Source organism: Lepisosteus oculatus, chromosome 1 (genome assembly GCF_040954835.1).
Source record: "Lepisosteus oculatus isolate fLepOcu1 chromosome 1, fLepOcu1.hap2, whole genome shotgun sequence".
Taxonomy (NCBI): Eukaryota; Metazoa; Chordata; class Actinopteri; order Semionotiformes; family Lepisosteidae; genus Lepisosteus; species Lepisosteus oculatus.
In genome coordinates, this window is record NC_090696.1 from 17,705,031 (window position 1) to 17,721,193 (window position 16,163).

At 48.6% G+C, this 16,163-nt stretch overlaps 1 protein-coding gene across 5 annotated transcripts in view; it reads left to right on the forward strand.

Annotated features, from left to right (window-relative positions):
* map3k12 (mitogen-activated protein kinase kinase kinase 12) overlaps positions 1 to 16,163 on the forward strand; it is a 58,172-nt gene that overhangs the window by 28,693 nt on the left and 13,316 nt on the right. For 3 of the 5 annotated variants that reach the window (XM_006629369.3, XM_015344121.2, XM_015344119.2), the window contains exons 2-6: positions 938 to 1,468; positions 7,063 to 7,246; positions 11,009 to 11,200; positions 11,659 to 11,817; positions 15,507 to 15,665. In XM_006629369.3, coding sequence (XP_006629432.2) covers positions 1,006 to 1,468; positions 7,063 to 7,246; positions 11,009 to 11,200; positions 11,659 to 11,817; positions 15,507 to 15,665 — 1,157 coding nt within the window. In that variant the 5' untranslated portion in view covers positions 938 to 1,005. Of the gene's footprint in view, positions 1 to 937; positions 1,469 to 2,842; positions 2,896 to 7,062; positions 7,247 to 9,892; positions 10,110 to 11,008; positions 11,201 to 11,658; positions 11,818 to 15,506; positions 15,666 to 16,163 lie in introns of those variants that run through there. The other 2 variants (XM_015344122.2, XM_015344123.2) reach the window with 2 other exon arrangements.

Sequence of the window (16,163 nt, forward strand, 5' to 3'; positions counted from 1 at the left end):
ATTAAGGAAATATTTCTTGAAAGAACATTCTGTCTTTGTCTCTGTATACACTACAGTTTATAATGAAAATACTCATGGAACGTGTTTTTCAAAGATTTGCGATACGTGCCACGATGTTCCTGATGAAGGTTACTTCTGCTGTAGACACTTCTGACATAAGAATACTAGGCTAAATCCTAACAAGGCCGTTGTATTCTGATTTCATCACAGCAAAAGAAATGAACTTCGTGCTTTAGAAACACACACCAGATATGCCTGGTGACATTCAAAATCTTTATCTTCAGATGATTCATTGAAGATGTCGTGAGGCACTTTTCCCTGCTGGATCAAAAATCCATTCATATGGCTACTGGCAAATACAGCATATTCATCCATCCATTTTCTAACCTCAGCATCCATTTCAGGATCCCAGGGGAGCTGGAGCCTATCCCAGCAAGCAACGGGCGCAAGGCAGGGCACACTCTGGACAGCACGCCAGTCCATCACAGGGCACACAGACACACACTCACACCAGGGCAGGTTCTCCCAGAAGCCAATTAACTTGCCAGCATGTCTTTGGGCTGTAGGAGGAAACAAGAGCACCTGGAGGAAACCCAGGTGATCATGGGGAGAACGTACAAACTCCATGCAGATAGCAGCCCAAACGCTGAAAATAAAAAGAGCAACACTAGTGCTCTGCTTTATCTGATGTTTTCTATGTTCTATTTCCTCCATCCCATGAACATACTGTAGATTGACATTTGCTGTGTCATCCCTACTTAACAGACACTGGAACGTGGAATGCAGGCAGACATTTATCTGTACCTTCACGAAACTAGCTAGGTCAGAGCCTGATATAGCTGGAAAAGCCCATGGCATGGAAAAGGAGTATAGCAGGGAGCACAACCCTGTCGGGTCAAGTGTGATCATGCCTGTCTCTCCCTCTGTCTCTCTCCAGGGTTCCCAGGCTTCATTCTCTCCTCTTGGTCCCCAGTGCTTCGGGCTTCCTGATGAGTACAGTTTCCCATGGCCTGTATCCACGAGACCCGAGCCCCCTCCCCCTCTCTCTCGGGCTTCAGCACGCCCATATCGGAGCCCCCATTCCGCCGGCTGGACCCCGACACCCCAGCCTGCACCCCCGAGATGGACCTGACCCCCACGCAGTGTGTGCTGCGCAACGTGCTGTCTGTGGACACGGGTGCGGGAGGGGGCGGCGGCCCCAGTGGCTGCAGGCAGAGCCCCACGCCCAGCGACGAGCCCCCCGAGCACTTCGCCAACTGCATGCTCAAGCTGCATGAGAACGAGGCAGGGGGCGGGGCAGAGGCGGGGCAGAGTGCAGAGGGCGGGGCTGTCAGGAGCCAATCAGACGACGTGAGACTTCAGTGCCAGTCAGGGGGCGGGTTCCTGGAGGGCCTGTTTGGCTGTCTGAAGCCAGTGTGGACCATGATTGGCAAGGCGTACTCCACTGAGCACAAGCAGAGCCAGGAAGGTAAGGGCATTCCTCTGTGTGTTTATATCCAAATTGAGTTAAAGTGCTTTACTAGTTGTCTTCAAGTAAAGTTTAGAGCTTTATTTCCTTTCCGTGCAGTGAACTGGAGTTTCACAGTTAAATCAATAAGCTGGTATTCTAAACACTAATGACTTGTTTATGATGAAGTATTTGGAAGACTTGCCTTCATGTTTGGAGTTTCACAGAAAAAAACTAAACTTCCAACTAAACCTGAAACATCCAATATGCTGGGTTGCTGCCGTAGTAAGAGGGACCACTACACTGATGCAACCTGGTTCATATAAAAAACTGTCGATAGGAGAGTTTGTCATCACAAAGCGCTATAAAGAGCAAATCTGACAAAGACTGGCAATGCATAGGTATAGTTTTTCCTAAAGGTAAAGTATAGTTAGGTATAGGTATAGTTTTTAGTCAAAACCATTGCTCAGAATATAGCCCATGAATATATATTCCTTTTGAACAGCTATTGTTCTAAATCAGAAGGAAGTCCTTGTCTTCAGTGTTTGCACATTTACAGTGATGAGTCTTGAGTAAAAAAAAAACACAACTGCGCTACTCTTCCAATGTATGGGCCCTGATAAACCAATAGGGAGATAAAATAGCACAGCAGACTGTGGTAAGCAGCAATGATCTCCAAATAGATATATATATATATCAGGGAATCTTGCACAGTAATTCCACTGCTGACTTTCACCACAGGGACTTCAGTGTCACTTCATTAAGACTGCCAACTACAATTAAGAGGCTTGAAAGAGAGAGGCTTTAACATCTGCCTTACAGGATCAAGGGTAGCAATATGGAACTCTCCCACTCCCACTTTAAAGATTCCTGATAGGTGCGTCCCTGGACGATGGGCTGCAAGGTTTAACGTAACTTTCTTATGAGCCAAAAGACAGATGGGCAGGCCTCTGTGCATTCCCAAGACAAAAAGCCAACTTCACACTGAGCTTTTTGGAGCATTTGAAAAGTGCAAACCCCCGTGGAAGTCGTGTTTCGGAGTTTGCTGTTTTCGGTCTTTGGCCATGGCCTGGGACGTGGGGATTTCTGGACACGAGAGACAGCCCCATCAAGCCCCATCAGCTGCATCAAGACCTCATCGATCTCAGTTATAGCACCTTTCCCTGCAGATCCCCACAGAGCACGTCACAGAGATAGGGATGTGATGTAGCATGGTGTTAGGGCATTTGGAAAGTACTTAGAGATTTCGTTTCTGGTAGTCCAGAGCCGCTGATAGCACCCGTGTGCCACCAGAGAGATCCTGTAGACAAGTTTGCTATCAGCTGAGGTCTGTAGTGTTCGCCAGGTCAGACTACAAAGGGTTGATGGTTTCATCATTGTTTTTTTAAATCACAGGACAATGGAAATCACTGAGCCAACTCATGCTGTTTGGAAAGCAAAGCAAACTGGTAATTATATTCAGTGCCTGTGACTAGGACCGTGGTGCCCTTTTCCAGTCCCCGAGGTCTACAGTTGTTAAAGAATCGGAGAAAAGCAATAGCCATTGGAACTGAAAAGTCGAAACCTCCTGTGAGAGCAGGCCAATCCGGAATCCCTCCCAGCATGCTCTCTTGTCCTGTTCGGTCAGGACTCTGATGATTGACTCCATCCTCTGAGATCGAATCAATCTTTTAACCGATTTTCTGTCCTTGTCTCTAACGATTCCATTGCTGACAATGAAAGATACTGGACTGTAAATCTCCTGGGCCAACACTGGCCTGGAACGTAGGGGCCACTGGTGCTATGCTACAGCTTTGCATCCTGGCGTGAGTGAAATCGAATGCTCTGGGTTATCTAACACAGCTACTTATAACACCTTTATAACATAGAGTAAGAGTCTACCGCTTGATTCTAAACAAACTTTAGAACTTTCTGCAAAGTCTTTTTTGTCTCTCTAACATGCTTAATTAATTTCTCACCTGAGCAATTAAATATTATGAGTTAATCTCATAATAATTTTAAACAGTACCTTTCATGACCCATTATCTGAAGATGCTTTAAGAACAACAGACCAGTTACAAATGAGAGGTACTATAACTACTGTATGTGGCCCATCTTTATCGTTTAGCAAATGGATCCCAGGATCAGATCCAGCTGTGTCTTGAAAGAAGCCAGTTATTGGCTTCAACAACATGGTTGCTCCGCACTCCCACCACATTTTGGGTAAAGTGCCTCCTGTTCTCCATTTTATATACACTTCCACATAGTTTCCACCTGTCCTCTGTTTTGTGTTTCACTATTCATTACAACACAACGAGATAGTTAAAAATAACAGGTACTGTATAGAACACTTAGTCCTTTTAAAATTAAAAGCAGATCTATGGACGTGAGTTGTGAGATAAGTTGAAAATGCTGACTGAGATCTAATGGTGGCTTTTCTTATACAATCTAAAGCTTGCTGTTGTTGTTCAATAGCCACTTCATACCTTCTCTCATCAAAGAGGTTGATAGTTACATGGTAATGAAAACGTCTGACAGCCTGGAAGTCGATTATTACAGACAGATTCTTCTTGTTTCCTTAGGCTTGACAGCACCTAAAACCGATGAAGGTTATTTTTAATCAATTGAGTCATTCGCTGTGTCTACCTTATGCTAATGGTGGCTTTTGACCACTGTACGCCTGTACAAAACAGGGTGGAAATATAAAAGTTTACAGTTTTTAAAGTTTACAGTTACAGGTTCTGGAAACAGTGCAGGCTTTGCTATGAGAGGCACACAAGAGAATGTGTGGTTGTGTTGACATTTCAGCTTGGGTGAGACTTGTTGGTGAATGCACTCCACAAAACAACCGTGCTACTGCAGTGACCCCTGTTCCTGAGACAGAACCCCTAATGTCCAGGTTGCCCTGAGAGCAGGCAAAAAACAAAACAGGTTCAGACTGGAATTCTACCCTGGAGTGTTGAACGGTGGGCAAGAAACTGGTGGCCGGTTTGTTCCTCGGTCTGTGCACAGTGTGTTTGTGTTCCCTGCTGCCAAGCTGATCTCACGCCAGCCCGCTTTCTTCAGCTGTATCTCTCCGCAGTGCAATTTCTTTTTTTCCACATGAAAAAACCCTCCTGCTATCGTCTGCCGGCTGCAGCCCCCTACAATAGCGCACAGGCCCCCAGAGACCCCCACAGCCTAATCTGGTTCATGTATAATTCATCCCCACACGCTGACCCAGAACCTTTCATCTCTATTAACACAGGCCTGACACACAGGCGCACGACGCTCGTATAAACACGCTCATCCCACACGTGCAGAACACAATAGCCCCGGCCTTGGGCCCAGGACAGCCGCCTGCCATCTGGCTGTAGGACACACACACAACCGGTGTTCACCACCCTAACACCTGTCCCTTCTCCCTCTCTTTCCTCTCGATGTCTGAGCCATCGGCTCCCATCTTCTGACTCCCCTGCCTTCATCTCTCGGTGCTCAGTCTCCCTCCGGGTGCTTGCAGCAGTGCGCTGTAAGACCACAAAACGCAAAGATGACACAGTGCTTGTTTCCAAAGTGATACCAGGTGGCCAGTTGCAAGACCACAGCCTTCCATCATCGCAGCAGAGTCTGGCCTGTGTGTGACTGGACCTGAATGACCCAGCCTGCACCCCCTCGTGAGGGCAGGAGGGTACCTTGTCGCTGACACTGTTCTTCCAAACTTCTTGCCCTTGTTTGTTAGACCCCGAAAAAAGTACTAATGCAGCTGCTTCAGCCTGAAAAGGAGTCTGGGTCTGTATGGTTTCAAGTCCTGGCCACACCAAATCTGGGACTGGCTCATGAGGGACGAGCACATTGGGCATAACTCAAAGGGGAGACTAGCCCTGATTTGGGACTGAAGTGACTTTGTCCGATTTTGGATTTCTGCACTGTACTGCTGCTCTACATCACCCTCATGATTCATCCACCAGGTGCAAGTACCTGAGCCCCCAAAAGAAGAATTCATCTAAATATTGAGCTGAGCTGCCTGACTGCCCTGAGCAGGGTCAGAGAAGTTAAGTACATAATGCAGACTTGCCTCTCGTGTGGAGTGAAAGATGCTCTCACACTAGAGTTCCTCTCTATACACCCTGACCTATTGACAGGGCAAGTTCATGACCCCTGTTAAGTCATCCTTTGGATTTTTCAGGCCGTTTGGTTGGATTTAATAAAACTGGAGGAGCAGAATCTGTAACACTTTGGCCAGGGAGCTCTCGTGTTTCTGAGGCGAGATGATCTCACTACTAGACAGCGAGAATCGGAGAAGCGCCTCTGTCCTTCAGCTCTCCTTCTGTGCAAGGTTTGCCCTCGGAATAAAGGAGAGATTTGTGGATCCAATGTTACCGCCGGTGACTAATTAGTTCACTGAAAGGTTTTTTTTTTATGAAACAGCCTGCTTTTATTGGAAGCTTTTATTTTCTGCATTGCAGTTAATCTGTGCCAGTCATGAGTGTAACTGCTGGAGGGCCTGATCAAGGGTTTAATTGGCTCCATTAAACAATTAGAAGTGTTTTGGAACAAAGAACCGTAATAATCTCAACATGGGCAGTTTCTGGTAGGATGTACAGAATTCATTTTTGAAACATTCACCCTATACACAGAAAGGTTGGAGGATAGGTGCATGAGGGCTAATTGTAACTTTTGTGATTGTTAGTTCTGTTTTTTGGGGGACTTTTCCGTGACATGTGGGCTTTCTCTGCCTTCTGGTGCATCTAAGTACTTATCTGCCACAGTCATGCCTGGGTCCCCCCCGGCGATCTGCCTCCTCTGCGCTTTCCAATTGCCCCACATTAGCTCTCCGAAATCCAGACTGGAAAAGCAGACCCCCCCCCCCCAACCTACCCCTCCTCTTCCCATGGCTCAGTGCCTTATCACAAAGCTCCTGCACAATAGCACTAAGCAGGATTTACTGCCTAAAGCGCATTACCCATAGCAGATTACATCCCTCAGCCTGACTGAGCGCCCGTCTGCAGCCTCAGACAGCAAGACTGAAGAATCCTCACATCCCCATACCAGCACTACAGCCCTGCCGCATGGCTCTCTGTGCGAGCTGTACTGCGGCGGGCAGTGTAGTCACCAGCGACCGACTTCTCTTAGCAGGTATTGCACCTAAAGAAACACTCTTTTTGTTAAAGGCCCGACAACGCCCACTGGTGCCCTCATTCGTGTTTTAGCATTGAGAGCCTTCGAAAGCCTTCTGCGCTTAAGATTTTCTCAACTGCTGCATCAGACCACCAGTAATAGACTCCTCGAATTTGGCACTGCAGTTTAACAGCCCTCTTCCCAATCACCAGCCAGCCAAGATGTACTTTACTTGTCTGAACTTCCACTGATTTAAAGAAGAAGTCTGTGGTGATGACGGATAATGGCGTTTATGACATAAGGACAATTGCTTTAGGCATTTTTCCAGGTGAGGGAATAAAACTCCCATTGCACAGCATTTTGAGCCGGTGCAGGTTTTGCTTACTGCAGCCTCTTGCACACAAGTGCACGGCCAGGCTGCTGGTGAAACCGCCACACAGCGAGAGTGCTGCGTTCAGCCCTGGCTTGACCATTCCCTAGATGAGGGCACTGGTGTGGTCCCTCCTGTCTAACTCCCCTCTTCTCCTGTGCCCACGCAGACCTGTGGGAGGTGCCCTTCGAGGAGATCTCAGACCTGCAGTGGGTGGGCAGCGGTGCCCAGGGGGCAGTCTTCCTGGGCAAGTTCCACGGGGAGGAGGTGGCCGTCAAGAAAGTGCGGGACATCAAGGAGACCGACATCAAACACCTGCGCAAGCTCAAGCACCCCAACATCATCACCTTCAAGTAAGCTGCCCTGCTCACTGCAGCCTTCGCTTGTACACAGTGCTGTTCATACTGCAGGCAAATCGCTCCTGAGAATCTTCTCAGTTCAAGACTAAAACTGTTTAGCTAATTTAGCCTGTCATGAGTAGGATGAGTAGGATGTAGGCAGCATGGTGGCTCAGTGGTTGGCATGGCTGCCTCGCAGCGCTGGGTCCCTGGGTTCAATTCCTGGGGTGCTGTCTGTGTGGAGTTTGCATGTTCTCACCATGTCTCCTCCCACCGTCCAAAGACTTTCTTGTAGGTTGAGTGGCACCTGGGAGAATCGGCCCTGGTGTGGGTGTGTGTGTCTGCCGTCCAGGGTGTGTCTCCCCTTGCTGGGATAAGTTCCGTCTCCCGCGCTACCCTGTATTGTCTAAAACGATTCGAGAGTGGATGGATGGACACGTTCTCCCTTTAAGCCCAGGAATATTCCTATTGGGACAGATTCCAGGGCAGCAATGTAAAAATATATTTGTGGCATGGAAACTGTACTTTTGTGTGAAAGGTTACAAATGAGAAGAGGGTGTCTGGCCCATCCAGTTCATTGGATTTCAAGTAGCTGATGACCAGCAGCCTTAACTTGAAAGAAGACAGAGTGCTGCTGGGGTGGTGGTGGTGGTGGTGGTGGTAATAATAATAATAATAATAATAATAATAATAATAATAATAATAATAATAATAATAATAATTCCTTACACTTATTGGGGTGGAGCAGTGGCTCTGTGCCTAAGGATCTGCGTCTGTGGCTGGAAGGTTACCAGTTTGCATCCTGTGGCCAGCAGAGGAATCCTACTCCGTTGGGCCCCTGAGCAAGGTCCTTAACCCCAGCTGCTCCAGCTGTATAAATGGCTGGCCCTGCGCTCTGACCCCAAACTTCTCTCTCCCTGTCTGTGTGCCTGTGAGTCTAATGGAGAGAGAGTTGGGATATGCGAGAAGACAAATTCCTAATGCAAGAAATTGTATATAACCAATAAAGTGATCTTAATCTTATATCACTTTTCTGGACACTCCACTCAAAGCACTTTACAGGTAATGGGGACTCCTCTCCACCACCACCAATGTGCAGCCCCACCTGGATGACGCCAGAACGCTCCCAACACATCAGCTATCAGTCTGGAGGAGAACAGAGTGATGAAGCCAGTTCATAGATGGGGATTATTACGATTGGTAAAGGTCAAAAGGAAATTTGGCCATGATGCCGGGGTAACAACCCTACTCTTTTCGAGAAATGCCCTGGATTTTTAATGACCACAGAGAGTCAGGACCTCGGTTATACATCTCATCTGAGAGACGGAGCCTTTTTTTATGGGAGTCTTTGGGCCGGGGTCTTCTCAGCCTTCAGTGAAAGTCCTGTGTCACAAACCGGCCGTCTTACAGGAGTCAGTTTTGCAGTGCTGCTGGGAGAGAAGACTCGTCTCCTCCAGTTGGCGCTAAATGGCGTTATTGAGCAGACGTTCGGGTTGAGGCCACATTCACTCCCACTACTCTGCCCAGAAAAGGTTGAATAAGCACCTCATGCGCCTCTCTGGCCTCTCACCCTCCAGCCCAACATCTTCCAAAGACCCTTTAAGGGCCACATTTGCATCCTCCCTCTTCTGCGTCCTTTTTCTGTTCTCGCACCCGCTGTAGTATTTTCTAAATCTGGCCCTGTCTCTGCTTGTGCTCGCCATTTTCTCACCGGCTCACTTTTTTCCCAAGCTAGTTGAGTTGTGCTGCAATAACTTGTAGCTGGCAGCTGAGGGCCTGTGACGTGGTGTAGGCCTCCAGTTCTGAACAAAGCACCTGGTCTCCCACTAACTTTAGATTTCATCTCGAGTTAAAATACGAGTTTTGTGTGGAGCGTCATTAAAATATTTAAACATGTACTTTTATGCCCGTGTGAAGTGGGATTGGGGGAGGGGAGGTAGGCCGGCACAGGGCCCCCAAAAGCATGGGGCCCCGGGCAGACGCCCCCTTCGCCCCCCACTCTGAGACGGCCCTGGTCAGACGGCTGGTGGCAGAAATCTGACTTGGGGTCCTCCTTCCCCCCTTGGAGATACCCAAGTCACGGCTGAGGCGCCTTCTCAAACCGACAGCTCGGAAGCTGGGAGAGGACAGACTGAAAAAAATAACTGTCCATTCTAAATTGTTAGCTTTTGTCGTTGTTTTTTTTTTTTTAATAGAGAGCCCTGACAATAAGCTTTTCCCCAAGACAGCAAAAGGTTTTTCGGACAATCCCCCCGGCCGCTCCATCTCGCCAGCTGACAAGCGGGAGCAAAGCTGCTGAGTCGTCAGCTCGACTGCGGTAAAATTCAGAGCCGTGCTGAATTACAGGCTGTCTGGGATTAAAAAGGAAGGGGAATCAATTTCTCTCATCTACTCCTAACTCCGTTAAGTAACTCTCTCTCTCTCTCTCTCTGCACCAGCCAGTGCTCTGACCTCGCAGCAGTGCTGGAAACTTCAGAGCTACGGGGCACTGTTTCTGATTCCTGTGCTCTGCACATTGCCAAGATCAGTCTAAGTGCACTCCAGACTGTTGCCATGGTTACCTTCCCTGGTGAGAAGCGGGCATCACGAGGCGGAGAGCCGTGGGTTCAGGTTTCAGTGCTAATCCCCAGACACGCGGTCTGACGCCGAGAGCTGGGCACAGAGCGGTTAAGATGTGGGCATGGACTCCGCCAGTTACGCGACAGGCTGCTGAATGCCATCAAACCAGCATTTTATTTTTAAAAGAAGACACTGAAAGCAAACATCCTCTGCACCACAGCCCAGCAATCTTGGGTGATCCTGGAATCTGAGACGGCAACTGTGCAGAAGGCGTGATGCTCAGCAAAGCACTGACCAAATCAGAGCTGTCTAAAAGGAGGTCAGGTTTCTCTGAGTAGTCATACATTGCTTTAGCTCATGTAAATCTCCGTGATGGATGTAGGCCACACCATTAGGACTCATTACCTGCCTCTTTGTGTCCAAGTAAAGGAACTCTGTGAGACTCAGAGCCTCTGAGGATGAGATGATAAAGCACTGATACCTATGACGGGCTGAGCAGTTGCACACTTCTGCAGTATTTAGTATTCAGAAAAACAAAAGACACCAAATCTTGCCTTAATGCAATACACGTATCTTTAGTATGACTAATCAAGCACAGACCAACCTTCTTGATTAAACATGCATAGAATGTCTGGAGCAATGGATACATCCTGGAGGAATTGGATTCTTCAGCCACATAGGAGCCCACTGCTAACACCAGTGGAGGTGAATTGCATGCTGCCCCATCATCAGAATTAGCAGCAGCAGGACCGGACATCCAACATCATTATAGCAACTAAGCTGAATCTGATTATTAAATTGATAAGTCTGAACCATACTTTTATGTAGCTGTAAGTCAATATTTTTTTGTCACTGCGGTCACATACGTCAAGCTGGTCCAGCTCAAGATCCTGGATAGGCTGGTGTGTCTGCAAGCAGGCAGCACCTGAAGAGTGGGAGATAATTGGTAAATTGGTCCAATTAAGCTAATTAGCAAGCCAATTCAGCTGAGTTGGAAAGATAATCTGAAGGTGCATCAGCCCATCAGGACTGGAGCTGGCCCACCCTCTCAGAGGTTGATATGCTTAGCTGGTAAGCAGGCATACTAGCGTGGGCATCTGTGTTGGTAAGCAGACGGTGAAATGCTAGTTACTAGTACACCGGGAAAGGCTGGATGTGGTCAAAAACAGCATTCTGCTGCTGCCACAATGTGTTGAACCCCATCTCTCTCTCCCCCAGGGGTGTGTGCACCCAGGCGCCCTGCTACTGCATCATCATGGAGTACTGCGCCCAGGGCCAGCTGTATGAGGTGCTGCGTGCCGGAAGAAAGATCACCCCCTCCCTGCTGGTGGACTGGTCCATGGGCATCGCGGGGGGCATGAACTACCTGCACCTGCACAAGATCATTCACCGGGACCTCAAGTCGCCCAAGTGAGTGTGGCAGCCTATTCTGCACTGCACGAGGCAGCTCGACAGCCGAGAGCAAGAGCTGTGAATTTAATTCATGCCTGTAGTCTGGGGATGGCAAACATCCCGTTGCATACCCTTCTGACTGCTTTCAGATTGGAAGAGCTGCAGGCTCTTGCACCAGTTGTGCCAGTAAAGCTAACTTAAACATTTTTTGGTTCATGAATGTGTCATTGCAGTTACCCCAAAATAAGGTAGGAAGCATTAAAAACCTAGTACCAGACTTGTGTATAAGGGCTTCCAATTGGTAAAACTTCAGATGGATCAAAATGTTGTGCAATGGCAATCTTACGGCGGTCATTACCGCTGTCACATGGCCTCCCACATTGTGGGTTGTACATCAAAGACACAAGGCCACTGCTTGAATGCTATGGAGAAATCACCTGGAGGATGGCTCTCGGCTCATTCTTTCTCTCTCTCAGCATGCTGATCACCTACGACGATCTGGTGAAGATCTCCGACTTTGGCACCTCCAAGGAGCTCAGTGACAAGAGCACCAAGATGTCCTTCGCTGGCACCGTGGCCTGGATGGCGCCGGAGGTGATCCGCAATGAGCCCGTCTCGGAGAAAGTGGACATCTGGTAAGGGGTTGAAAAGGGAGGGAGGGATAAACCAGCAACGTCTCTTTTTACCTGTGTGTGTATACACCTTGAACTGCAAATATAAATTCCCACTTTAATATTAATAATCATCAGCAGCCAAAGTGCGCCAGTCCGCTCACCACACAGCAGCTATCCCTGGGGAGGAGAGCAGAGGGATGAAGCCAGTTCATAGATGGGGGTTATCAGGAGGCCATGAGGCCAAGATTTTTAAAGGCCAGGGGGACGTTTGGCCAGGACACCGGGGTTAATACCCCAATTCCTTTTAGAAAACCCTCTGGATTTTTAATGACCACAGGAAGTTAGGACCTCGGTTTTACGTTTCATCCAAAAGTACGTTTTTTAAAATATGGTGTCCCCATTACTATACTGGGGCATTAGGACCCACATAGACTGCAGGGTGAGCGTCTCCTATTGGTCCTACTAACACCTCTTCCAGCAGCAACCTTAGTTTTCCCAGAAGGTCTCCCATCCAGGTACTGACACCTGCTGAGCTTCAGTGGGCTGCCAGTTGTGAGTTGCAGGGTGCTATAGCTGCTGGCTGCAAACTTTCTGGCCATCGCATTGACTTTGCTATTTACATGTATGGGAAACCAGACAATCTCTAGGACATCTTATTAAAAGTTGTTTAAAGCCTGTTTTGTGTTGCAGTTTACAGGTCCAAAAGTGTCTGTTGCTACACCAGAGAAGGTGATGACAAGTCCTTTTCATTGCTGATCATCCTGATTAGACGCAAAGCGTTAAACATCTCCTCAGAAGGAGGGAGATTTAGCTGGAGGAGTAGACAACTGGTGCGTCACTACCAGGACATCTCTCTTGAAAAGCCCTGATTCAATAATTGATTTTGCCAGATGCACTATGCTAAAATAACCCAAAAGGCCCTCTGTCTGGCTGGGTGCCCACTCTCCATTTGCAGAGAAGACAGAACTCAAATTCTGGAGTTTGTGGGAAAGGTATCTGAAAGAACTCCAAAAAATGACATCCCTACATCCTCGGGAGACTTTCAAAGCAATAGTATGCATTTGCCTCTCAGTTTCCCACACTGCAGTGAATGTCCACGGTGTGCTTATCTGTACCTTCGAAAAACCATCATTAAAATGTTGCTTAGAGATATTGAAAAAAGTTCTTGTTCGCAGCTGTCCAGCAATAGAAACAAGAAATAAGCAATGTGCTGAGGAGCAAGTCCTACAGATCGTCTCCATCCTTGTCCTGTCTCCAATTATATAGCAGGAGTTGGGGGACGATATAATTGTACATATTTACATGATTCTCTACTCATTTTGACTTGTCGCTTTTTCCATGCCGAGCAGTTCTTCCACCCAAAAAAAACCACTTGCTCCAATTAGGATTTTAATCGCGATTTGCAGAGGACCTGCAAACATTTGTGGGCTGTGGCATGCTATTTCTGTCCTGGCACGGATTTAGTACTGTTTGTCTTAGTCCTGCAGTGTCCGGAATGACACACTGATGACCGTGAATTAGAACAGGCTGCTATCCGTGGTGACAGAAGGGAAAGGAAGCACAAACCGAGACAAACGCAACGCGAGACAGCTGTGCTCCAAGCTAAGACCCCTGCGAGTGCTCCACGCCCGCTAGTGAAGAACTGACAAGCGCTTTTTGTGCAGAAGACAGCTGGCTCTCTGGGGTCATAGCTGCCCTAGTGAGCTCCCCACTTGCCCACGGCCTCAGCACACTGAGGGGGCAGTCAGACAGCGGGGGGCGGGAGGGAGATCCCCCCCCCCGTTCCCAGTGAGTGAGTTGTCATGCCAGCAGCTGACTCAGCAATGCCAGCTCTGGCATAGCAGTGGTGCCACCCCCCCCTCCACAGAGACGCTCGGGGAGGAAGGACGCTGTGAATGAAAGCCTAATAAAAACAGCGGCACTCTAATTACCCAGCCGGCACTCTCTGCGCCTAATGCGGCCTGTCACAGCAAGGCGGGCCCACGCCGCCACACAGAGAGCCTTATTAAAGAGCCTTATTTCTGCTGGCACTGCGCCACACCTCCGCATGGGGTAATTACTAGGAGGTGGCAGAGGGCACTTTTTGGGAAGGACAGGCCGGTTTTAATGGGTGCGGTGGTGAGGGGTACCGATGCTTGCGACAAACACCGCAGCTTGGCCGGACCCCTCCCCCAAAACACGTGGTAAGACCCCAGAATGACCTCGCCTGGTCCTCGCATGATTCTGAGGCCGATCCTGCTCACTGAGCCCAGTCTGCGTAGACCAAAACTCTCCTCAGTCTGATACCTGGCCTGAAGTCTGTCTACAAAAGCGAGCTAAATGTCATCTTCTGGGTGGCAGGAAATTGAAAAAGCAACAGTCAAAGCCCGGTAAATGCTTAGGAACAGGGGAAGAAATGAAATCATGCAAAGGAGGGAAAATAGGGGTCATTAAAAAGAACTTGAACAATCAGAGTGTGTTCTGGTAGGAAGAAAACTATTTTCCAGGTGTTGTATTGAAACTAAACTTCTTGTAATACCTTATGCTGGCGTGTGGTTATATATACGCACTATATATATGTAGATGAAGGCAGGGCAACAGTCTATATACGTGTTGTGTAATGCTGTGCAGCTCATTGACAACATCCTGGATTGAAATGTGAGTTTCAGGTGCACATGCAGTAATTTCCATTTCTTTGACAAGAAGCTTTTTAAAACCTCTCCCATGCCAGATTAAAAATTGAAAGGACGCTAGCTGTGTTAACTCAGGCTAGAACAAGGCTGTTTAAACATTAACAAAACCCATGAAGACTCTGGGCAAATCCCTCTGCTATATATTAGCTGAAAAGGTATCTCTTAAATGTGTTTTATGGAAGGGCAGCACAGAAGGAAAGATCATTTATTTCCTTTCTCCTGAAGCTGCAACGTGAACTGAGCACAGAAAGACATGGGGAAATTCCCCTTCATCTTACAGCTTTATGTATAAGTTCCAAAAACATTGCCAGGTGAATAAAAATGAGTCCATAATGTTAGATGAGTCTTAAATTTTGTTATTACACTTGTAGCTACACTGTTTCTCAGTCTTCCGCACACAAGTCCTGCTTATTCTCTGCCGCTGTGCTGTGGTCACCATGGTGATTCCGTCAGCTGCAGTGTGGTGTTGACTGAGGCCTTGTTGTCACCCTTGAGGCCTGGGGCTCTCCTGGGTCTCACAGCCAGCACCTGACTGGGGCTCGATCCACGCCTGGCTGCACTAAAGAACCGGCGTCAGGAAGTCTAGGCCAGGGCCCCTGGGACACACAGACTCCGCTTCACAGACTCCTAGTTACAAATCCACCCCAACAGGCAGAAATGCCCCGGCTGGTAATGTCTTCCTTTAAACCTTTCACAAAAAACAAAACGCTGTTGGAGATCAGCTGTCAACAACTGGGTCTGCAGCCACGTTGAGGATGGAAGTCCGGCAAGTTCTGTGGGCCTTTTTTTGAGGCGTCAACAACTGTAACTGGTAAAATCGATCCAATGTCCAAAGTGAGCTGTGAGTTGAGTGACCTAATGAAGAGCCGTGACAGGAGACCCTACAGCCCTGGAAGATTGAATCTATTGACCTCCTCTGTCGGGGTGAGGTGGCAGAGCACAGAGACCGAGAGGGAGGCGGTGTCACCTAGAGGCGGGGGCTGGTGGACGCTGGCCAGAGCTGACACAGAGTATGTCCCCTCTGTCCCTGTCCCGCAGGTCGTTCGGCGTGGTGCTGTGGGAGATGCTGACGGGGGAGATCCCGTACAAGGACGTGGACTCCTCGGCCATCATCTGGGGAGTGGGCAACAACAGCCTGCAGCTGCCCGTGCCCGAGAGCTGCCCCGACGGCTTCAAGATCCTGCTGCGCCAGTGCTGGTGAGGGGCAGGGGGGCTGGTGGGCTGGGGGCGGAGGCACTGGACTGGGGGACTGGCAGAAAACCGGGGTCCCCAGACCTCCACTGTGAGAAACCAGGGCCAGGAGGAGAACCCGTTAGCTCTCAGTCTCATTCACGCCCTGGTGTGTGAGTGTGTGCTGGTTGTCTCACCCCTATTATCATGTCTTCTTCCTGGTAATTGTTTTGATTAGATCTAAATGCGTGGTTTTTCTAGAGTCCCATACAGGAGGCAAACACCCATCGTGAGGCAGATTTTGGATATGTCGTACTGTGCATTGTAAATTATCGGTCACTGCATTCCCGTTTCTTCCATCTTGGTCCTGGCTGGAAGAATAGTGGGCAACCTGAAGTGTTATATAAGGACCTCAGACAGCCTCCAGGGACATAGCACACCCCCGCACCCATCCATCCATCCATTTTCTAACCACTTCTTCCAATACAGGGTCACAGGGGAGCTGGAGCCTATCCCAGCAGGCAA